The 25,270-nt window shown below is 43.9% G+C and overlaps 1 protein-coding gene across 1 annotated transcript in view; it reads right to left on the bottom strand.

Annotated features, from left to right (window-relative positions):
• Positions 1–25,270, bottom strand: part of CUNH12orf56 (chromosome unknown C12orf56 homolog) — a 53,679-nt gene that overhangs the window by 6,018 nt on the left and 22,391 nt on the right. The window contains exons 5-9 of the mRNA XM_041675791.1: positions 23,168–23,241; positions 18,143–18,287; positions 13,348–13,454; positions 12,224–12,313; positions 2,624–2,747 (exon numbers count right to left, since the gene is read on the bottom strand). Of these exons, the coding sequence (XP_041531725.1) occupies positions 2,624–2,747; positions 12,224–12,313; positions 13,348–13,454; positions 18,143–18,287; positions 23,168–23,241 (540 nt within the window). The remainder of the gene's footprint in view (positions 1–2,623; positions 2,748–12,223; positions 12,314–13,347; positions 13,455–18,142; positions 18,288–23,167; positions 23,242–25,270) is intronic.

Raw genomic sequence — 25,270 nt, 5'->3', positions numbered from 1 at the left:
ACCATTGGCTCAGCCAAAAAAGTCATTTCCCTTTAGATCCTTGAAAAAGGATTTCTGATTTAAATTTTTATTTGTGATGTCCGCTTTCCATTCCACTTGGTTCAGCCATTCCCAGAAAGGTGGCTTTCAAACTTGGGCTGGCTGGCTCAGGCACGTTATTCCAGACACGAAAGAGCCGAGGCACAGAGGTCACAAGTTCAAGGCCTATTTGGGCAACTTAGTGAGACCCTGTCTCAAAATGAAAAGTTAGTAGCTTAGTGGTAGAATGCTTTCCTCACGTGTTCACTCCCAGCACGACCAAAACCAAAGCCATTTGTGTAAACAGACAACACATTTAACAACGTGGAACACACCAAGGCCCAGACAAAGCCACGAAAATCCTGCACACTGGGGTCCACATCAGCAGTCAGATCAACAACCTTACTTCCTTTCAGGGTGTGAACGTGCTCCTTGGGCTTGATGCAGGAGGTTTTCTAAGGGATTTAGGCTTGTGCCCAGTTTGAACTTCTGTTCCTTCTGGGGAATGGGTATATATGGGGCTCAGAGAACTCTGTCCACAAGATCTCCAGGCAGCTGAGAGGGTCCATAAGTCACTCTGGGCCTGAGAACGGCCTGTGGACATGCTCCAGGCCTCAACTCTGCCCTCATACAGTGTGCAGGATGAACTCTAGTCTACTGTCTCCCTTCCTTTTACATCTGGTGACCAAAATCTGCATAGTCTCCTGATGGCCACGCTGGCTGCCCAGTGCAGAAGATCTAAGGTTCTGCAAACACAACACCCATGCCCATCCAGACTAACAAACCCAACCAAGCTCAGTTCCTCCCTGTTGAAGATGGTCTTCTTGCTGTTACTCATGTCTGACTCTTCGGACAGATTCTAAAAGCTGTCTTCTAGTCTCCACACTTTATTTTAATGTCAAGTGTCAGCTCAAATTCCCAAAATATTCTGGAATCTACCCTCTTCGTGAGATGACGTCTCCCTTCCTCTTTGTGTATTTATTCAGCAAATACGCATCAGGCACTGTGCTAGACGCTGGAGAGCCCCGCCTCTCTCGTGGAATACAGCCTACTGAAGAAACAGGCACCAAGCTAGCAATTAGTAAGTTAATGCATAGACATAAACTGAGTCAAAGGTCCAAAAGAAAAACACAGAAAGTTATGACAGCTCTGAAGAGGACTAGTCTCTTCTAGGGCTCAGGGAAGGCTTCCCTCTTCTTTTGTTTTTAAGCCTTCTGGTGGTGCCAGCAATTGGGAGGTAGAAGCAGGTGGATTTCTGTGAGTTCAAGACCAGACTGTTCTACAGATAGAGCTCCAGAACAGCTAGGGCTATTACAGAGAGAAATCCTGTCTCAAAAAGCCACACACACACACACACACACACACACACACATTTTTATATTATATAAATATACTCATATTTTATACAAATATATTAATAGACATAAATATATTTCGTGTGTGTGAAAGTTTTGCCTGCATGTATGTATGTACCCATGTAGGCCAGAAGAGAACTAGAGTTACACCCGGTTGAGAGCTGCCATGTGGGTGCTTAGAATTGAACTTGGCCCCTCTCCAAGAGTAGCAGGCACTCTTTAACTGTTGAACTGTCATCTCTCTCTGTTCCAGGGCTTCCTGCTGACTTCTGTTATCCCTCAGCTAGGCTGCACTCTACCCATCCTCCTCCCCCTCCTTTACCTCTCAAGTGCTGGATTTCCAGGCATGTGTCACCACACCCTGTATGTGTGGTGTGTAGGAAGCCACTGCACACGGTATATAGTAGCACCATGTATATAGTAGCTCTACTTGTACGCATTTCGCTTCTCACCGAGTCTCCAATCTCCTCATTCGCTCAACCATCTCAAGGTGTGTAGCAGGTGTCCCCATGCAGGCACGGCACGCCTCACCGACACCTGTCCCACTCACAGCTCATGAACTATTTTGATGGCAAATGCTTGTGAATTTGTGAAAACTGTGTAAATGTGCTTTGTTTAGTCTTTGGACCTCTGCCTAGCCTTGTTTGCTTCTAATAGGCAATCAGTGAATGCATGCCGCGGGGATACACCTTCCAACACAGCTCCAGCTGTGTGCTTAAGAACCGGCAAACCATATCCCACCCTTAAAAAAAAATCAATTGATTGTGAGCTGGTATCTTCTCTTGGAAATACACTTTCGATACAGTTCGGTATTTCTAATGATTTCCTAAAACGGAAGAAAAGAGGTGGCTCTCACTGCGTGAGCACTATTTGAACACTACTCACTTGTTAGGAGGAAATACAGTCCACGTAGACCTTAAAATTTGGAAGACATTCTTTAGGAGTTTTGTTTCTTTGTTTTATGGTCAGATTTCTACTATGGAATTACAGGTATTTGAATAATATACAGAGAGACATTTGGGCAGATGCATGGCATTTTAAAATAGTATTTTTTTCCTTAGTTTATAGACCTGAAAACATAAAATAGATACACTAATATTGGCCAAATGGCTCAGATTTCAGGTCACTAACGAAGCACGTCCTCTTTAATATGCACATTTCTGTATTCTACAGCATCATATTCCGTGTTAATATGTAAGGAACAAGAGTCCCTGCAGTTACATTCAGTCGACCCCAAATTCTCATCTCACCTGAGCATCAAAAGACATTTCGGCTGGAGTTGAGTCAGACTGTAGCTGGGTGTTAGACCGGGAGCAAGACTTTGGAACCGTAGGCTTGCTAATTAAAATTACTAAGAGATTAAACAATGTTCCCCTAAAAAAAAAAAAAGAAAAACCATTAATGGATAAAGTTCTTAAAGGAAAGCAGTGAGGTCAAACTTAGAAACACTTTGTTTTTTCTTTTCAATTTTTTGAAACAGTGTCTCTGTGTAGCCCTTGCTTTGTAGACCAGGCTGTGCTCGAACTCACAGAGATCCCCCTGCCTCTGCTAGTGCTAGGATGAAAGGCCTGCGCCACTGCCATCTGGCTATATTTACGGATTATTAGTTCTAAGCAACACTGCAGACAAAATAGATGCTAAAATTGAAGTAAGTAACTGGTAAAGTAAGTCCATTAGAACCACAAACACAGGAACCACTCAGACAGAGAAAAAGAGATGGTGAGAAGAGATGAAGCGGCAAGTGTTGGGAAGCACTGGAGGGCCGGCAAGTGGACAGTGTCATAGAAGCGGGCGAGTGGAGGAAACCAGACAGATGAAAAGGGAAGCCGCGAGCAGGTTACAGTGGGGACAGAGTAAGACGCTGGACCAGAAGACTGTCATCTCAGATCCCCTTAGGCAGTGTTTCACCACAAATGACACATTCTTATTTATGCACACACAGTATATGTAGTTCAAATATTTAATGATTTAAATATACTGACTACTGGGGCCAGAGGGATGGCTCCGCAGTTAAGAGCATGTATTGCCCTTGCCGAGGTCCCAGGCTTGATCCCAGCATCCATACGGTGACTCACGACCGTCTGTAGCTCCCGTTCCAGGGGCTCCCAGGACACCTGAATTCCTGTGCACCTACCCACACATATACACATAACTGAAAGATGGACATTGGATCTCTTCACTACAGGACTTCTCAGATGTGTTGCTTTGTCAATGGAAAGCATGTATCTCTGGGGCAACGAAAAGTACTACATAGTTCTTTTTAAATTAAAAAAAATAAAAATATCATATATTTTGATGGATTCAGCAATGTATTACTGCATATATTTACCATATTTTATAGTGTATATGTATATATGTGGGTCTGTATATATGCATATATGTGGGTCTGTATATATTATATATGTGGGTCTGTATATATGCACATATGTGGGTCTGTATATATGAATATGTGTGGGTCTGTATCTATGCATATGTGTGGGTCTGTATCTATGCATATGTGTGGGTCTGTATATATGCACATATGTGGGTCTGTATATATGCATATGTGTGGGTCTGTATATATGCACATATGTGTGGGTCTGTATATATGCATATGTGTGGGTCTGTATATATGCACATATGTGTGGGTCTGTATATATGCACATATGTGTGGATCTGTATATATGCATATATGTGGGTCTGTATATATGTATATATGTGGGTCTGTATATATGCATATATATGGATCTGTATATATGCATATATGTGGGTCTGTATATATGCATATATGTGGGTCTGTATATATGCATATATGTGGATCTGTGTATATATGTGTATATATATATGTGTATATATGTATATATATGTGGATCTGTGTATATATGCACATATGTGGGTCTGTGAGGTCAACCTCGGGTTTTGCTCCTCCAAAACCATCCACTTTGTTTCTGGAGACAGTCTCTCACAGGGATCTGGCTCACCAATTAGGCTATTCAGACTGACCAGCAATCCCCAGCCTATCTCCACCACCCTAGTGTTGGTTTTGTGAACAATGCTACCATACCTGGCTTGTCACATGGCTGCTGGGGATCCAACTCTGGTCCTTGTGCTCACATGGAAGCACTGTCTACTGAGCAGTGAGGTGCTTGAGCGGATGCTCAGTGAGTGGGTGACGTTCCAAGTGAGTGTGCATTGTTGACATGGGCGTGGCCAGGTCAAGGGTCAGTGCCTCAGGACCAGGGGAAACTAGCAAAACTAGGGAGCACAGATTTCCCTCCTCAGGGATGTTTACAGCCTGAGACTGCTCTACTACAGAGGCCTCCAACAGAGACTAGCTAACTCCTCCCTGTGCCATACATAATAACCTTGATGAGATTCTGGGCTGTTGAGTGTGATAGGTGCTCTCCATCATAGTCAGCACAGGCCACTGACCCCAGCTTTTCTGTATGTGTGTTTATACTTTCTTCATTCCCTTGCCACCTCCTCAGTCAGGTCAAGTCCCAGTAGCACCGGACATGGCATTGAACTATGTCCCCAATCAATAATGTGAAATACTTCCTAAAACGCTCATTTGACCCAAAGTTTGACTCCAGAGCCTCTCTTTTTTTTTTTTTTAAATCAGAGCATTTTAAGGGTCTTCTGCACCATCAAGCACCATTAGCGAATTAAAAGCTAAACATTAGTTAATAAAACCAGTTTACAGCTGAGGGCCTTTCCTTTCAAATGCACTGTAACTGTCCACTAACAAACAAATCACATACCTGTTACTACACGGTTGACAGTACATGGGAGCTAGTTACTTAACAATAAGAAAAGGTCACAATTCGAATTATGTATCCTAAAGAGTTGAGTCTAAGATTATCTTCAAATGCCAAGTGCAGTCACGTGTGGCTGAAATGGGGCTGAAAGCAGGCCACTGGACGATGAGCTAAACCGAGCCCAGGCGGATCGCCTGGACCCAGAAATCCAAAACCGTCTTGGGCAGCACAGTAAGATGTCACTGAAAAATTAAAAAGGTGTGGAAGGAAGCTGGGCAGTCACTTGGGCAGAGGCAGGGGGCTTACAAAGCTCAAGGTCATCCTCAGCTGTAGTGTCAGGACCAATCCAAACTCCATGAGACCCTGTCTTAAAGAAGCAAAAATCAAGGAAAGGAGAGACGTAAAGAGGTGGGGGCAGGGGAGGAAAGAGGAGGAAGACCAGCTGAAAAATAGGACATGTACAGGAGAGACAATAAATGATCTCACAGCAGCAAATCCCAAAGAAGGGAAAAACACACACAATAACATCACCAACAAAGAAACCTAAAATAACAGAAGCTACCAATCACTGGTCATTAATATCCCTTAATATAAACAGACTCAACTCACCTATAAAAAGACACAGGCTAACAGATTGGATACAAAAACAGACTCCATCCTTCTGTTGCATATAAGAAACACACCTCAACCTCAAAGACGGACATCACCTTAGAGAAAAGGGTTGGGAAAATTTTTTCCAATCAAATGGACTTAAGAAACAAGCTGGTATAGCTATCCTAATATATAACAAAATAGGCTTCAAATTAAAATCAATCAAAAGAGACAAAGAGAACATTTCATATTAGTCACAGGAAAAATTCATCAAGAGGAAATCTCAATAATTAACATCTATGCCCCAAATACAAGGACACACTCATATGTAAAAGAAACACTTCTAAACCTTAAATCATACATTAAACCCCACACTAATAGTGGGAGACTTCAACACCCCACGCTCACCACTGGACAGGCCTGTCAGACAGAAAATTAGCAGAGAAATAAGGAAACTAACAGATGTTATGACTCAAATGGACTTAAGAGACATCAAAGAATATTCCATCCAAACATAAAAGAATATACCTTCTTCTCAGCACTTCATGGAACCTTCTCAAAAATTGACCACATACTAGGTAACAAAGAAAACCTCAACAAATACAAAAAAAATGGAATAACCACATTTATCTTATCGAATCACTGTGACTTAAAATTAGAATTCAACAGCAACACTAATTTCAGAAAGTCCACAAACACATGGAAATTAAACAATGCTCACCTGAATCACCAATGTGTCAAGGAAGAAATAAAGGAAGAAATTAAAGACTTCCTAAAATTCAATGAAAATGACTACACAACATACCCAAGTTTATGGGACACAATGAAAGCAGTGTTAAGAGGAAAGTTCAAAACACCAAATGCCTACATAAAGAAGCTGGAAAAATCCCACACTAATGAGTTAACAGAACACCTGAAAACTTTAGAACAAAAAGAAACAAACTCACTCAGGAGGACTAGATGGCAGGAAATAATCAAATAGAGAGCTAAAATCAACAAAATAGAAACAAAGAAAACAATACAAAGAATCAATAAGACAAAGAATTGGTTCTTCAAGAAATTCAACAAATAGACAAACCTTTATTCAAACTAACCAAAAGGCAGAGAGAGAACATTCAAATTAACAAAATCAAAGACAAAAAGGGGGACATAACAACAGACGCGGAGGAAATCCAGAGAATCATTGGGCCATATTTCAAAAACCTGTACTCCACAAATTTGGAAAATTTAAAGGAAAAGGACAATTTTCTGGATAAATATCACTTACCAATATTAAATCAAGACCAGATAAGCAAATTAAATAGACCTATAACTGCTAAAGAAATAGAAACAGTCATCAAAACCTACAGTCTGAGCCCTAGAGGGCATGGAGACAGGAGGGCCAGTTGACAGTCGTCCTCAGCTACTGGTGTCACACCAGTGTAGGCACGTGAGAAAATCAGAAAATCACTTTTGTGACTTTCCTGATCAAAAGAACGATCCTTTTTTATTTCTGTTACTCCTCTGTGAGTTTGTGTTGGTGTGTGTTGTACGTGCACTGGTGTGTTTGGGTGTGTTCCTGTGTTCCTGCATGTGGTGGGCAGAGGAGGGAGTCGGCTGTCTTATAGTCTACCACCTCCTTCTCTCTTACTCCTTCAAACATGGTCTCTCAAGGAACGTGGAGCTAGGCTGTCGGCAGGCCACAGACCTTCCCTTCTCTTCCTCCCCCCCCCCCCCCCCCGCACTGGGGCGACAGGGAAGCACAGCCTTGCTGGGCCTTTTATGTCAGTTCTGGGGATTTGTACCCAGGTTCCCACACTGTCCCAGCAAGCACTCTTATCCAGTAAGCATCACCTCAGCTCCCAGAACATCCTTTTGAAAGCTTTCTCTAGATGCGGCCTTTGGAATGGCACTCTGTTCTCTGCTCTATTCAGTTATAGCCCTTTATTTTCACTAACAGTCTCTTTTCAGATCTAAGAGAAAGAACTCTAACGTTCCAGGTCACTTGCTGTGATAATATAGAAATCCGACCAGGATAATACCAAGATACAAAAGAACATGGCTCATGTCACGACTGTAGCAAGGTGGGTTGTTGAACTAACGAAGTTTCCACTCTGGGAAAGAGAAAGAGGAAATGCAAAATGAACACTCCTTCTTTATTTCCTTAAATGGAATTTAATTTGAAATCCACCCCTTCTAACAACTGACTTAATTTAAAACTCTCTGGGACAATGGTTCTGGTCAAACTGTAGCTTCATCCAGAATAGAGACTCCGAGGATTGACAGCAGGCCTAAAACCATCCCAACAATTGAATGGGTTTATTATTCAATTATTATTATTATTAATAATAACATATGGATTTTAGATCTATTACACTCTATTTTAGAATGCAGATGTCGGAGGTCAAATGGTCTGTGATACTGTGGAAGGTGGCATTCTAATATGGTCTCCAACACTCCTATCCCACAGGAGCATAGAGATCCTACATGACCCCCTCCCTATGTGTGGGCATGACCTGCGACTGTGGCTATCATTCATGACTGTAAATTGTAAGTAGGAAGGTCTCTTCACACATAAACTAGGACCCACCATTAGTTGATGTTTTCGTCAGTCCAGCAGAAATGAGCCCGGGTGGGAGTGATCCAGTCAGCAGAAGCCTGCAGAAGTGGGCCTTCCCGGAACTCACAGACAGAGCCTGCCAACTATGGCTGCCCTCTCCGCCACCACTTCCCTGAGTTGAGGGGGGAACTGAATCCAGTCAAAACGACAAAGGAAATGTTTGAACTCAGGAGCCCAGGACCCCGCTTACTGCCCAGAGTCCTGATCCACAGAGATGTGACAGAAAACTTAAACGTTTAGCTCGCTATGCTTCTGCAACTTATTACATGGCAATGGATTTAATACTATCACCTTACACCTTTGTCCTCAAGATAATCCTATGCATATCAAAGGTGCCTAAAATTAATATTATCACCACACTCTCCTGTAGGTACTGAACACATAATGAAGGTTAGCTAGGAAAATAACTAGTCATGTCTGGGAAAAAGGTTTGCTAAAGCTGATAGGGTCAAACCAAGATAGAACAATTAAAGGCCTTTTAAAAAAGTAGGACAGAGAAAAGCAGAAACCAATAGAATGTAAGCACGAGTGTTATAGGCCTTGCTTAATCATGAGGACACAGGCAGTATGAAAAAGATGGCAGGCAGGGGCTGGAGACAGCTCAGAAGTGGAGCCTACAGCGCTTGGAGAGGACCTGGGTTGGGTTCCCAGCACCCATGGCAGTCAGATCACAACCACCTGGAGCTCCAGTTCTCAGAGACCAGATGCCCTCTCTCTGGCTCTGTGGGCTACTGCATACATGCGTACATAAACTCACACGTAGGCACAGATACTCTGTGGGCTACTGCATACATGCGTACATAAACTTACACGTAGGCACAGATATAAAATCAAATTTTAAAAACCAGAAAAACACACAGTAGGCTCTGCCAGGCAAGCCCCACTCCCTCACACTCCATGGGCACCCAGTTCCCCTGGGATCTGACTTCTCTGAGCCACCAAACCAGTGTTCCTCTCTCATCAGAGAAGTTTCCTTTTACAGGCGACGGTAGCCAATACAGAGATCCCCAACTGCTCAAGCTGCGGGTGAGGTGACTGTGGAGTGCTTGGTCCTAAGTGGGCATCTATTCGCAATCATGCCTGCTCCTTCCACTGTTTGAGAATCATTGCAGAAGAGGGGGCAGAAAGAGGCAAACGCTGGGAAGAGAGGCTTCAAAACTGTTTTTTTTTTTCTGGACATGGCAGGGCCACTACACACATGAACTCAGGGCAGCTGGGGCTGCCGCCCAGGACTTGCATAAGAGCGAGCCAGTCAAAACCTAACAAGGATGAAGGAGGGCTCCCCAAGCTCCACCCAGGTGAGGCATTCTTGGCAGCTGATGGTGAGTGGGGGAGGGAGGTTTCAGTTTTCTTCTGGATGTGGTCATAATAGGCCCATGCTCCAGTGGATGGCCCTATACTCTTGCATATATATACCAACAGCACCAATCAGACTCAGCGGTTTAAAATAAAAGAGCTCAGGAAGTTATGAGGGACGTGGGGATGGGGACATGAGAGGCATCAGGAGGGATGACCAAAACACACTGTATACAGTATGAGTGAATAGATAAAATGTTTTTAACATGGCAGAATAACAAAGGAGGAGGAAATTGGGACCTGGCTGACCCTGTTGAGGAAAGTCTCACTACCTGCTCTAGACTGCTATGTGAGAACGGTTTATGTTTCTACATACCTTTGGACACATATTTCTTATTTATTCCTCTAATGGTTTCATGAATGTTTTAATGATTTTTAGCCATTTTCACTTCCCGTTCCCCTCTCTCAGTCCCTTCTCTGGCTCCCTTCACTCCCCTCCCTTACTCCCCTCCCACGCTAAAACCCTTTCCCCAACAAATTCCTCTCTACCTTCACGTTATTGTACATGTGTGCATGTGTGTGTTCGTGCATGCCTGTGTGAGTGCATGTTTGTGCGTGTGCATGCGTGTGTGTGTGTGTATGCATGTGTGCATATTCACTGAGTTAAATAGGGTTGTTTGCATACGCATGGAGGAGAGTTTTTTACTGGGTCAAGGGAAACTTATCAGTTAGGCCACATTTAAATATCTTTCCTCAGCATTTCACCCTCCACATTAATAAAACTTACAAGTCATTCATGAAAGTCACAGACACAGTCGTGTGCTACACGGCAATGCTACTGTCATCAGTGACAGCATGGTATGGAATTATGGTCTCGTGAATATGTAATTAATAATATACAATATCATATAATAATAATTAACAACATATGATATATATTGATTTTTTAACCTTCCTATTGTGTGGCAGAACTACAGCCATCCTAGCCCTATCCTTCCTACACAGCATTGTGCACATGGCAGCAGGGCTATTGATAAACACGCTGTGCTGCATGTCTTATAAAAATATAGCACAACATTATGGTAGTACACAATGCTTGGTGTTTCTAACAGTGGTGTTACGGGTTCAGGGATTTACTACTATGCCTTCAGTCATTATTTTAGAGTGTGTGTCTACATGTGTACTACAAGAGTGTGTGCTGGGGCAGGAGAGAGACCTCAGCATTAGAAGCATCGGCTGGTCCTCCAGAGAGATGCAGGTTCAATTTTCAGCATCCCCAGGGTAACTCTGGTCCCAGGAGATCTGACACCCTCTTCTGGCCTCTGCCAGTACTGTGCACACATGGCATGCTGACATCTATGTAGGCAAGCAAACCACTCAACATAAAATGGAAATGAAGAGTTTACAAAGTGACGCCAGCGACAGCCTTCATATAGCTCAAGCATCTGGTTACTGAATTCACTCGCATCATGTTCCCTTGGCTCGACTGAATCACTTGTTTAATTTATGAAGGCCTTAGGGCAATATGCAATATAGTATGAATATATGTACACATATATATCCTATATATTTTATATTGTGTGCATACATATATATGTGTTATATATACATATATTACATACATTACACCATATAGCCTAGGTGTCTAGTAGGCTGTACCATCTAAATTTCTGTAAGTAGACATATTCCCATGGTTATGTAGTCCATAACTATGAATAAAATATGGCCTCAGTAACTCTTGCTTTAGCAAACACAATTTTCTGCTGTGGATGAATTCTAGTGGAGACTCTGTTTCCAGGCCTTGGCTGTATGATGGGTCATTTAGTCTGCTTCAGGTCTACTGAGCTATAACAAAAGGCATTGAGCTAAGAATATCTCTGTGCCCTTACAGATGCAGAGGGACAGAGAGAATTCAGCACGCATCAGTTAATCTACACAGCTCAGAAGGACATGGAGAGACAGACATAAAATACAAGGGGTTGAACAGAGAAGTTAGAGAGTATGGATCAAGAATAGAGTCCTGAGGGGCTTGGAGAGATGGTTCAGTGGTTAAGAGCACCGGCTGCTCTTCCAGAGGTCCTGAGTTCAGTTCCCGGCACCTACATGGTGACTCACAACCACCTGTAATAGAATCTGGTGCACTCTTCAGGCACACAGGTGTACAAGCAGAGTACTCGTACATAAAACATGAATAAATAAATAAATTTTTAAAAAAGAATGGAGTCATGAGAGGGGAATTCTCAGTGCTTGTGAGAAAACTCCAAGAAGACAAGAGTCTTGTGAGCTCAGTTTCTTCAAAAACACAGATGTTGGTGGAACGTGCTTTTGTGCCCCCCAGGGAGTAGCAGAGAGGAGTGAGTTCACTTCATGTGCCGCCGAGGAAAAACATGTTTTTGCCACGCACAGCTTGACCCTGTGATTGTTCACTTTCCTCGGGTGACTTTCCTTAACCCTCAGAGTGAAAACTACCTGAGGCTCTGCCTTAAGCTGGCTATGGCCTGAGACTTTAGTCGATTCATTGTAGGCCCCACCCTTCCCGATTCATGTGCCAATCTGAGCAATGGCAGGGACTACATCATCCCAAAGTCTTCTTAAAACATAAGACAACAACACACACACACTCTTACTTCTTAGCTGCCAGTGTGCTCAACCGTGATGATTCAATTTCTGTTTCTCTGAACATCAGTCCCAGGGTTCGTATAATTTCAATACATGCCCTAGGAAATAAGAGAAAACATGAGCAATGAAAATGGCACAGTTCCCCAAGGTCGGAATCCCACAAAAGCAGTAAGCCTTGAGAGAACGGCTTTCAGATGTTCATTAGCCAAAAGAGCATCAAATTCCACATGTCTGATTGCCAGCACCGGCTACACGCCTAGTCTGGGGCTGCTGCACAGGAGACGATCAAAACATGCCTACTGACTAAGAGCTTCAAGAGGATCAAGACACAGACCTAAGCATTTTTGAATGCATATTTTTTTCCAATGATCTATTTTCAAATATTTGCATGTGTATACCTGAATGTAGGCTTGTGCCCATGAGTGCAGGTGCCCGCAGAGGCCAGGAGCATCAGATCCCTGGAGCTGGAGTTACAGGGGTGTGAGTTCCCAGACATGGGAGCTGAGAACTGAGCAGGGTCCTCTGCACGAGCAGGTTGTGCTCTTAACCACTGAAACACACCTCCAGCCCCTAATGTCCGTCTCAAGGCAGCTATTTCCCCATTTTGGGGCAGTCACTATTACTAATTTCTTGTGTATGCGCTAAAATTTTTAAATCCATCTGAAAGCATGGCATCATGCAGAGTCCAGGGTCCTAACATTTGGGAAGACGAGGCTTGAGACCAGCCCGTCTACATAGTAAGTTCTAGGGTGGTTCAGATCGCAAGACCTGATTCAAAAAAATTAAATAACAATAAAGAAAAACTTTTGAAATTTAAAAATCTATGTGAAGCAAAGTTGAAGCACTACTAATCATTAATAGTGCATATATTTTGTCTAGTATCTTCATTTATCTTTAACACCTCACAACACTGGTTCTCAACCTTCCACGGGGCAATCCTTTAATATAGCTCCTCATGTTGTGGTGACCCCCAACCAAAAACCTATTTCATTGCTACTTCATAAATGTAATTTTGCTACTGTTATGAATCGTAGTGTAAATATCTGCTATGCAGCCCCAAAGAAGTCCCAACCCACAGGTTGAGAACCTCTGCCTTAGTGGGCTACTACCCGATTGTATAGTTAGTACTTACACCAGCTCACTGGCCCTTTGGCTTTTATTTTGAAGTGCAGTCTTATCCTGAGACTCTGGCAAATACTCATGAAGTTTGTTCACTAGGAAGTAGAAAAGCTCACTGGTCTGCAAGAGCGGGGGAGGAAATAATGAAGACACCAGTTGTTAAAGCTCCATCCACACATAAAAGGACAACGGAAACATCTCTTCGATTCAGGAAGAGACTTACAACAGTTTCTTTAACACGAGCGGAATTCGAACAGACACATACTTTTTCGCTCAGGGCCATCCAGGTGGGACATCAAGAGCTAGGGGACTTCAGTTCGTTCTGGCCCAGGCATTGATGACGTCATCCAGGAGTAAGTGGGAGGTCATTGTAAGGCCATGAACAGAGCCGAACAACACTAGACCAAATGTGCCATGTAATAATGGTGTGATAATAGCCAATAAAAGCAGTGGGGTGGTGTGGGAGGTTCTTCTGGTCATGTGTTGCTTTCATTGGTTAATGAATAAGAAAACTGCCTTGGACCTGATAAGGCAGAACTTAAGTAGGTGGAGAAGACAGAACTGAATGCTGGGAAGAGGAAGGGCAGAGAAGAGAAGCCATGGATCTTCTGCCTCAGACGGACACTGTAGAATCTTCCCGGTAAGCCACTGCCACGTGGCGATTTACAGATTAATAGACATGGGTTAAACTAAGATGTAAGAGTTAGCCAACAAGAAGTTAGAGCTAATGGCCAAGCAGTGTTTTAATTAATACAGTTTCTGTGTGGTTATTTCGGGTGTAAGGTAGCCAGGCAGCTGGGACAAACAAGGAACCCTCTCCTTTACAACAGTGGGGAAGCAGACGAACACTTTTGATGCTGCGTTTGAAATACAGATTGTCATTTTTATCCAAACAAACACTTAGGTTTGAGAAACTCATGTTTCTGTGTTCCTATTCAAGTTCACGAGCTAAGCGTGAAAATTAGTGACATATATAAAACCAGGCAAGTCAGTATAAGAAGTGTGCAGTCTCTCCTTTCTCGTCCCGTTGTTCACTGTTTCCCTGGGCCCGTGGTGACTGGTGACAACTTACACTATTTAGATGGTGGCACGGGGGTGGCCAGGGAGGTCAAAGAGGGTGTCAGATCCCCGGAATGTGAGGACATAGTGGTTGTGAGCAGCCCATGTGGGTGCCAGGATGTGAACTCCAGTCCTCTGCAAGGTCAGTGTTCTCTCCTGACTGCTGCACCAGCTCTCCTGCCTCCACAAAGTTGATTTTTAAAGAAGCAATGGAGATGTAAATCTTGATTTTCTTGCCCAGAACTGAAAATTGGAAGTATGTCTACTCTCTCTACTTCTGTGTGAGCTCCAGGGGGACATCGCCCAGGCTCTGGTAAAGCTAGGGATTTAGCTGGGACCACAAAAGATAATCTTTTAAATAGAAAAGTTAATCCTCCTGAAAGGATTTGAGAACGTTGTCTTCCTTAGCCATAGATGCTAACTTTGTGTAAATGAACTTTGCATGGTGGCAAAGAGAGACGGCAAAGATAAAACTCCGGGATATCCATGTATCCATGTATTTATATGGTCAGGACCACAGAGGAGCCACGGAAGCATGCAAAGACTGTGTGTCCTCTGTGTGTGTGTCCTCTCTCCACTCAACCCTTCCATGTTCCACAAGCAGAATTTAAAGTCTCTTTAGTCCAGCTACCGGCACTATGCTGAAGAATGGCTAGGATTTTCAAGTGTGAGACATGAAATGGGTGTTTTTAGTCCTAACTTTTCACAAGAGAGTAAGAGTTCTATTTAATAAAAACTGCTTCCAGCATGGCATATGCATGCATTGTGTTGGGCCTGAGCATGCTGTGGTAGGCACCTGAGCCAACCACTAGTGTGACCATGCTTGATTCTTGAGGGCAGGAACCCTGTCTTAACCCCACTCCCATGCCTAACGCCTGTGACCATGCCTCGCACTGATTAGGAATATAACAAATGTTTGCTTGATTCTTGAGGGCAGGAATGCTGTCTTAACCCCACTCCCACGCCTAACGCCTGTGACCTTGTCTTGCACTGATTAGAAATATAATAAATGTTTGCTGTGTTATTAAAATGCTGTGGGTGATGCTGGAAACTGACATTGCCCATTATGGTAGCAGCTGGCCACGGGGGCTATTTAAATTAACTAAAGTTGAAATTCCACTACCTCTGTCCTTGGCCACCTCCAAGTGCAGATGGTGTCTACTGAACTGGGCCCCACAGACTACAAATAGCAAAGTGTCATATGCACAGAGTAGGTCCAGAAATCAAAAGGAGCAAGGTACCTGGCTCCTCACTGGGGAAAACAGGGAAGAGAACAATGGCAATTGAGCAGAGCCTTGAGGACAGATAGGCCTTTACTGAGGGAGAAAAAATGGAAGATACAGAGGAAAATGGAAGAACAGAGAAAAGGATGGGATCAGAGAATACTACCTGGTGTTCAAGCCATCACACCCAGCTCAGGGTGGCTGTGGCACACACCTTTAATCCCGGCACTTGGCTGAGGCGGAGGCAGGTGGATCTCTATGAGTTCAAGGCCAGCCTGGTCTACAAAGCAAGTTCCAGGACAGGCTCCAAAGCTACAAAGAGAAACCCTGTCTCAAAAAAAACAAAAAGCAAAGCAAAACAAATAAACAAACAATAGGTGGAGAGATGAAGGTTGGCTTGGATGAGCTCAGCCTGTCCTCACCCTTTCTCTGCCAACCTTCCGCTCCACGACAGCGCCACCTACTGATCAGGCCTGCTTTAAAACTGGAGATGTTTAAATGGCCAGGCCAGCACTGCCAACAGCTACACTTTCTCCTATGCAACCCCAGGCAGTATGCATCCTCCTACTTAAAACCCCACTTCAAATCCTGCATTCCGGTGGTCCTAGCACGCTTCTCTGGGCTCTGCTGTGCTCTTTGAGCATCTGGCTCTACATTTGACAATCTTCTGTGTCATTCCCCGGAGAACCTGCTTCTGCACCCTCGCCAAGCCGGACCTCATGGTGCTAAGTGATTACTCGATGCTCAAGGATGATCTCACGGGGCACTGCGCTTCCATCTCAGTGTGCCCACTCCTCTTTCAAGGTGACTCTCACGCTTGGGCTCCAACCCTTCTTAGGAGGAGCGACGGCTGGATCAGTTCCCTGACCACCTTGCCTACCCAGATCATGGCTCCCGCTGATTACCCTGCCCTGCTAAAAACAAAGGCCCTTTTAAATACTATAGTCATGTGTTTGTGTTTCATAAGGAAGTCTACAGAAGGTCTTTGAGCAAACAAATCTATATGATTAGGATAGATTAAATTGACAGCACACAGGCGGGGGTGTCTGCAGTTTCCAATTCCCTTAGCTTTTCTGTATGAATTTCATTTTCATAACTAACATCCTTGGTTATTTTAGTGTCTGGTGTCCACCTCTGTATTTTCCCACAACCCTGTGAAGTCCTAGAGTCAAAGTGTGTACATTGTGTCCCTAATAGGATCTATGACTCTTGACTGTTTTAGGCTGCAGTGCAATCCCCTTGCCCTGTTGCTGCAAACTGACCTGCTATTTTCTATAGCCAGTCTTTCATATCATTAGGGCAGCTGGCCACCTTGAGTTGCCTGAGGCTGTCCCAGCTAACCCATGTCCCAGGGACATCCTCAGAGCCACCCACACTGAGACAGCAGGCTGCTCTCATCTGAAAACCGAGATGGCTAGTCCTCTGCATACACAGCACCTCACAGTGAAGTCACGCTCACTGCTTGAACGGCTGAGTGTTTGTGTAATTCATAGCTGCTCATTAAGAAGGCGGGGGTGACATGTGTGTCCAGGGGCACTGCAGTGGCCTCATGCACACCCAGCATTTATCGCTGTGGCGTCTTGACACCTTCCAACCATAACTGAGAACGAAGCACTTTTAACTTACCATGTGAGAATCAAGCTCCTGGGATTCCCTGGGGATCACATTTTTTAAAAAAACACCAATCCTGTACTTAAAAGCATTTTTAAAATATGTATTCCTACTAAAGGAAAACTTGTTAAACTCTCCTTTTCCTCCATCACACATACCAAAACTTGCCCTCTACCACCTCTCCTTGGACAATACCAACGCAGCCTGCTTCGGTTACTTTGTACAGTGGCTCCATTTCATTCCATTGTCCCCCATATGCATACATATTATCAATTATCTCATACATTTTTATATATTAAAGCATGACTACATTAAATATAATCGCCATTTTAAAAATACAGCATCAGAATACAACTTGCATTTCTACTTTGATTTGCGCTTAAATTTGATAACCAGATAAAACAAGTTTTTTTTGTTTTTTTTTTAACTTTATTTATTTATTTAAGGATTTCTGCCTCCTCCCCGCCACTGCCTCCCATTTCCCTCCCCCTCCCCCGATCAAGTCCCCCTCCCTCATCAGCTCGAAGAGCAATTAGGGTTCCCTGACCTGTGGGAAGCCCAAGGACCACTCACCTCCATCCAGGTCTAGTAAGGTGAGCATCCAAACTGCCTAGGCTCCCCCAAAGCCAGTACGTGCAGTAGGATCAAAAACCCATTGCCATTGTTCTTGAGTTCTCAGTAGTCCTCATTGTCCGCTGGAGCACCGGACAGAAATCTCAAGGTCCAAATCAGGAGCAGAAGGAGAGGGAGCATGAGCAAAGAACTCAGCACCGCGAGGGGTGCACCCACACACTGAGACAATGGGGATGTTCTATTGGGAACTCACCAAGGCCAGCTGGCCTGGGTCTGAAAAAGCATGGGATAAAACCGGACTAGCTGAAAACAAGTTTTAAAGATGAGGAACAAGATACTTACTTTCCAGAAAAGTCTTTTCAGGATAAAATTTCTCTGGGCTGCTATCCTGAGTTCCGTGATTAAACTCAAAATCTTCCTCAGAGTGTTGTCTTGAAGAAAGAGTTCAGATTTCAGTTGACTGAAGTGCTTAATTTTCTCCTCGGACCTACGGAAACACACAGGAAGATTCGGGTAAAATGTAAGAAATGGCAGTTCCCAAATATCACAGTTATTGACAAGTCTATAAAAGTTTGAGACTGGTAGAATCTGAGGTGAACTTTGAACTCCTAGACTTAGTACTGAGAAGCAGGGAAACCCACCCCCACAAAATGGTGCCTATCACTCCCTAACTCACTTTCACCCTGCCCTTGGCCAGTTGGCATGCACGCTCTTGCTGTCTCTGGCAAAGTCTTCAATGGGGGCTCATTTATATCTTTAGCACAGTCCCGGAGCCCTGGGTAAAATTATTTGTTTAATCTTTTCCTTCCATCAATTCCTTTGCCAAGTAAGTGCATTTATAGAGAAATTTCCATTTCATTACTTGACAGGGAAACCAGGACCGCTTGGCACAAGTGGCCAGCAGCTATAAACATGGCATGCAAGCTACACACACTCTGACAGACGTCTGTGTTTGACAGGCTGCCGCTCGGCAGAAAGCACAGAGTGTCAAGCTAAGAAGTGCTTGCTGATGAGCAGTAAGAACTGCTCTTCCACCATGGAGATGGAAGTTCCCTCCCTCTGCGTGGGTGCCACTGGAAATCACCTCCATCCTTGACCCCACAGGTCTCCACTCTTCAGGAAACAGGCACTGAAAGACCATGGGTTCTCCTTAGAGAAGACAGCTATGGCTGAGGTCCAGCTTAAATTTTCAGTTTTGCCACTTGATTAAACAATCACAGGAGTGAATTTTGCAGATGGCATCATATTCAAGTATGAAAGGTTGGACAACCCTGTCTTAGATCTTTCCCTGAAGCCAAGGCCAGTGCAGACTCTCTTCCATTGAAGTTCCATTTATTTTTGTTATTTTTAAGTGTGTGTGCGTGTGTGTGTGCGTGTGTGTGTGCGTGTGTGTGTGTGTGTGTGTGTACGTGAGTGAAGGTGCCCTGAAGGTCAGAAGCATCAGATCCCCTGGAGATGGAGGGGGACAGGCTACTGTGAAGAGCCCCATGTGTGTTCTCAGAACTGAACTGGTGTCTGCTACAAGAACAGTCTACCTTTTTATCCCTAATCCATCTCTCCAGACCACCCGCATTGCAACCCCCTCCTATACTTTATTACATTAATCTCATTTTACCTATCGTAATTATTTGTGCCCCTCAGCTGAATTTTGAAACTTGAACAAAAATTGTTGTCTTCAGAGGAGACAGGGGGATGACTCAGCAGGGTAAGTAAGGCATTGGGGTGAAGCAGACGCAGCCTGTGTTCAATCCTGAGGCCTAATAGCGAAGGAGAGCACTAACTCTTGAGAGTTGTTTTCTAAGCCAGGCCTGATGGCGCATGCCTTTAACCCCAGCACTCAAGAGGCAGAGGCAGGAGGATCTCTGTGTTTAAGGCCAGCCTGGACTACAGAGTGAGTTCCAGGACAGCCAAGGGCTGTTACACAGAGAAACCTTGTCTCAAAAAACAAAAAGTTGTCTCTGTCTTCCACATATGTGCCATGGCAGGTGAATACAACACACACACACACACACACATAAAACACACACACATACACACACAACACTCACACACATATACACACAACACACACATACACACACAACACACACATATACACACAACACACACACACATACACACAACACACATACATATACACACACACCACACACACACACCACACACACACAATTCTTTTTAAAATGGACCTCATGTGGCCTGTGTTTAGACATCGCAATTGGCCCTAGAAGGGGCACTCACTGGTTGTGCGGAAAGCTCCAGGCTGGGGCTTTTCAGAGACCCGTTCCTCATTGGTGGAGCTCCTGCTGCCCTGCACAGACTGGTTGGGAAACCTCGTAGCTTTAGTATAGAAGGAAGAGAAAGGAAGAACCTGTCCAAGCTCCACGGGTAATTACTTAGAATATCTGTGTGTAAACTACAGGAAGAACAGTTTGTGTTCCCTATAGATTAGTGGACTCAACACTCTTGACTTCAGGTAAAAACAACTTTACCACCTCCTGCAGAAACCTGGATACAGCCATTTACCCCACTACTGTATGCAATGTTGATTCTGCCACCGCCTGCCTCTTTCCTTAAAAAGTGTCTGATGCTCTCCTCAAGGCAGCCAACAAGCCTTCCTTATTAAACCCAACTTCTGGAAGAAGAGATGGAGTCCTTCCCAGTGGGAAAGCTAGAGAAAAGATTATCAATATCATTTCAGCAATAACAATTCTACAGGCAGAAAACCAATGATTGGGAGCATGAGGGCTGAGGCCAGACCCTAGATGGGCTCCGTTATGAAGCTGGATAACAACTATAGGGACGTTGATAGCCTCTCTGGACCTCAGTTGTCAAGTCTGTACAATGGGATGATAGCCACTGGCCTATGATGCTTCCAGTGACCACCTTCCCTGCTACAAGTGTTAAATACATGGTTATCTCTGAATAAAACTGGAATAAGTTTGAGGTCGTGTTTCATCCACTTCTGATTCCTGTATTTCATTTTCAAAGACTATAAAATCTTTATACTCTCTTGAGAACTCCAGAAACAACAGAGATAAAGTTTCCACAAATGTAGAGTACATTTTACGATACGATCAGCCTCAACTACCATTTAAATGAAGTGTTATGGGGCTGGAGAGGTGGCTCAGTAGTTAGGAGCACTGGCTGGTCTTCCAGAGGCCCCAGGGTTAATAGTTAGCACCCACATGCTGGTTCACAACTGTCTCTGCCTCCAGTTCCCGAGGACCTAACACCCTCTCCTCTGCTTCGATCCACTGAGGATTGCAGTAAATTTATTCTTTCTTCAAAAGTTGCAAAAAATACCCCGCAACTGACAAAGGTCTGATCTCCAAAATATATAAAGAACTCAAGAAACTAGACTGTAAAAGGCTAACCAACCCAATTATAAAATGGGGCATTGAGCTGAACAGAGAATTCTCAACAGAAGAACTTCAAATGGCCAAAAGACACTTAAGGTCATGCTCAACTTCCTTAGCGATCAGGGAAATGCAAATCAAGACAACTTTAAGATACCATCTTACACCTGTCAGAATGGCAAAAATCAAAAACATCAATGATAGCCTTTGTTGGAGAGGTTGTGGAGAAAGGGGTACACTCATCCATTGCTGGTGGGAATGCAAACTTGTGCAACCACTTTGGAAAGCAGTGTGGCGGTTTCTCAGGAAATTTGGGATCAACTTACCCCTGGACCCCGCAATACCACTCTTGGGAATATACCCAAGAGAGGCCTTATCATACAACAAAAGTATATGCTCTACTATGTTCATAGCAGCATTGTTTGTCATAGCCAGAACCTGGAAACAACCTAGATGCCCTTCAATGGAAGAATGGATGAAGAAAGTATGGAATATATACATATTAGAGTATTATTCAGCAGTAAGAAACAAGGACTTCTTGAATTTTGCATACAAATGGATGGAAATAGAAAACACTATCCTGAGTGAGGTAAGCCAGACCCAAAAAGAGGAACATGGGATGTACTCACTCATATTTGGTTTCTAGCCATAAACCAAGGACATTGAGCCTATAATTAGTGATCCTAGAGAAGCTAAATAAGGAGAACCCAAAGAAAAACATATAGGCATCCTCCTGAATATTAACCTTCAGCAAGCGATGAAAGGAGACAGAGACAGAGACCCACATTGGAGCACAGGACTGAATTCTCAAGGTCCAAATCAGGAGCAGAAGGAGAGAGAGCACGAGCAAGGAACTCAGGACCATGAGGGGTGCACCCACACACTGAGACAATGGGGATGTTCTACTGGGAACTCACCAAGACCAGCTGGCCTGGGTCTGGAAAAGCCTGGGATAAAACCGGACTCTCTGAACATAACGGACAATGAGGACTACTGAGAACTCAAGAACAATGGCACTGGGTTTCTGATCCTACTGCACGTACTGGCTTTGTGGGAGCCTAGGCAGTTTGGATGCTCAACTTACTAGACCTGGATGGAGGTGGGGGGTTCCTTGGACTTCCCACAGGACAGGGAACCCTGATTGCTTTTCGGGCTGAGGGGGGGGGACTTAATTAGGGGAGGAGGAGGGAAATGGGAGGCGGTGGCTGGGAAGAGACAGAAATCTTTAATAAATAAATAAATTAAAAAAAAAGAAATTATTGCTGAAGCAATACTAGTGACACACTACAAAAAAAAGTTGCAAAAAATATGGTAATTTTCCAATTCTATTAAATCTGCATTCATTGGCTGGGTTGCAGTAAAAGATAATTTGCCATCACCAGCTAGGGCCACTTGGTAACCCAGAAGTGGTACAGGAAAGGCACCATTCCCACCACTTGTTAGCTGTTTACAGAGAAAGGGGTTGGTGCCCAGTGTCCTCAAATCCACTGTGTTTTATCTCTGCGTGGGGGTGGGGGCACCTTCTGCGATGTCCGTCACACATCTGCTCGCTGTGTTTCAGGCACCCTAGTCCTGTGTCCTCTGGGACTCAACTTGTGTCAATGCAGACCTAAAATTTATGGCAGATGTTGAGGTAGAGGTACAAGTATGGCAGACACACAACACACACACACGCTCACACACATGCATGAGCACACTTACATTGCACGCAATGCTTGCACACACACCACACACATGCATGAGCCCACGCATGCGCTCATGCACACACACATGCACACACAAGAATGGGCACACATACACATGCATGCATGCCCACTTACACATACACACATGTGTGCACACTGCCACACACATGCACACAGACATGTGCACGCACACACACATATGCATGCACTCACACACGTACACATGCACACATGCATAATTCACACATATGCACAGCATAGAGCTAGAAGAAGAGACGAGCAGAGCAAAGTCTCCCATGAGTCTATCATACATGGCCCCTTACCTGTATGGCTTTGGAGTCCCGCTGATGAGACTGTCTTCACTGGAGCATAGGGGATCTTGTGAAAGAGTAGCTCTCTGAATGAGGAAGAGAGCAGGGACTGTCAGAATGTTTGTCTACCAAAAATAATCTCTAGTTCTGATCGATGTCATATACCCCCACTCCTCAGTCCTGCCTATGGCATTCCATGTGCGTCACTTATGCGACCCATTCTGATATCCGATAGCAGCACAAGGAACTCTTTCAGGATCACTAAAGATTTCAGTATAACAGTTTTCACTATAAAATGATTTATTCATGCTCGAGTCTGCTGTACACGTGTTAAAACTGGAACAATGCAGTGACTGGCATGGCCTTTGCTCAAGGAGGACGTGCAAATTTTGTTTTTTCTGTTACTGTTGCTGCTTTGAGACACGGTCTTGCTTTGTAGCTCTGGACTGGAACTCACTATGCAGACCAAAGCTGAACACAAACCTTCAAAGATCTTCCTGCCTCGGCCTCCCAGACACTGGGGTTAAAGGCACATGGTACCAGGCCTGGCAAAATTCTGTATTTTATAAATGACTTACCATGTTCGGTTAGAAGTTTTATGCCTGCAAACACAAGTATTCTTGTAGCGGGCTCAGGCTTAGTTCCTATCAACACATGGCTGCCTGTAACTCCAGTTCCAGGGACCCCAAAGCCCTTTCCTGACCTCTTAGAATTCTTGTACACATGGAGTACCCAAACAGACACTCAGACATAAATAAAGAAAGTATTTATATAGATTGCAAAATTTAAGTTAATTAAGTTTTGATTTTTAAAATTAGAATTTATGAGATTTTTCTTTTAGTAGACCAATTTTCCTCTCTTGAGGGTTTGTTCGCATTTTTAACTTGGAGAAAACTTTTTAAAAATGTTTAGAGAGGAATTTCAGATATTTTGATCCTTGTGAAATGTACTGTTAGGGAAAAACTTAGTTGACTTGTATTTCACTTTTCTAAGCACTTATAAAACTCCTTTTAACCAATTTGTTCTGTACAAAATGTTTCATAGTTATTAAAATTTTATTGGAAGAATATTAACAAAAGTTAGTAATCACCAAAGATAACTCAATATATATATATATATATATATATATTGAGATTTATTTATGTATTTTATGTATATGAATCAGATCCCATGATAGATGGTTGTGAGCCACTATAGTTCCTGGGAATTGAACTCAAGACCTCTGGAAGAGCAGCAAGTGCTCTTAACCTCTGAGCCATCTCTCCAGCCTCCCAAATATATTTTGGGTGAGTATTTTTGCTGTTGCTGCTGTGACTTTGTTTCTTTGAGATGGGATCTTACCATGTAACTCTGCTGCCCTGGGGCAGGCTATGTAGACCAGATTGACCCTGAGTTCACAGAGATCTGCTTGAGTCTCCTGAGTGCTTGGACTCAATCACACATCCCCTGCGAGCTAGTAAATCATATAAACCAATCCTAGTGTATCTAAGGCTCCTTAGCTGAGAGCAGGATGTAGCTCAGCCATCAAATACATGCCTGCCATTTTTTTTTATCACCAAAAGTGAGAGTTCTGGCTTAAAGTTCCACCAAAAAAGTTGCCGTGAAGAAAGCACTGAAATTTTTGTGCTTCAGTAGCCTCATTTTAGCTGATGTGGTGGTCTTGTGCCTATAATCTCAGAACTTGGAAGTCTAAGACGGAAGTATTACTGCAAATTCAAGGCTGGTCTGTCTTACAGAGTGAGCACAAGGAGAAGGAGAAAGAAAAAAGAGACGATAAAAGGAAGGGAAGAAGGGAGGGAGGGAAGGAGGGAAGGGAAGGAGGGAGGGAGGGAGGGAAGGAGGGAAGGGAAGGAGGGAGGGAGGGAGGAAGGGAGGAAGGGAGGAAGGAAGGAAGGGAGGGAGGGAGGGAGGGAGGAAGGGAGGAAGGGAGGAAGGGAGAAAAAGAGAGGAGGGAGGGGAGGGAAGGAGAGGAGGGAGGAGAAGGGAAGGAGAAGAGGGGAGAGGGAAGAGAAAGGAAAAGGAAAATAGAGACTTAGACAATATCTAAATAAAATAAAAATAATTCTCACAATTGCTGTTACACTAGTGCAATAAGGAAATACAAGACCAGGGGCC

The sequence above is a fragment of the Microtus oregoni genome, unplaced genomic scaffold, assembly GCF_018167655.1.
Source record: "Microtus oregoni isolate MIOR12 unplaced genomic scaffold, Mior012 000001F_ref0000356, whole genome shotgun sequence".
Lineage (NCBI taxonomy): Eukaryota > Metazoa > Chordata > Mammalia > Rodentia > Cricetidae > Microtus > Microtus oregoni.
Note: the sequence above shows the minus strand (reverse complement) of the source record. Positions and strands in the feature narration are given on the sequence as shown.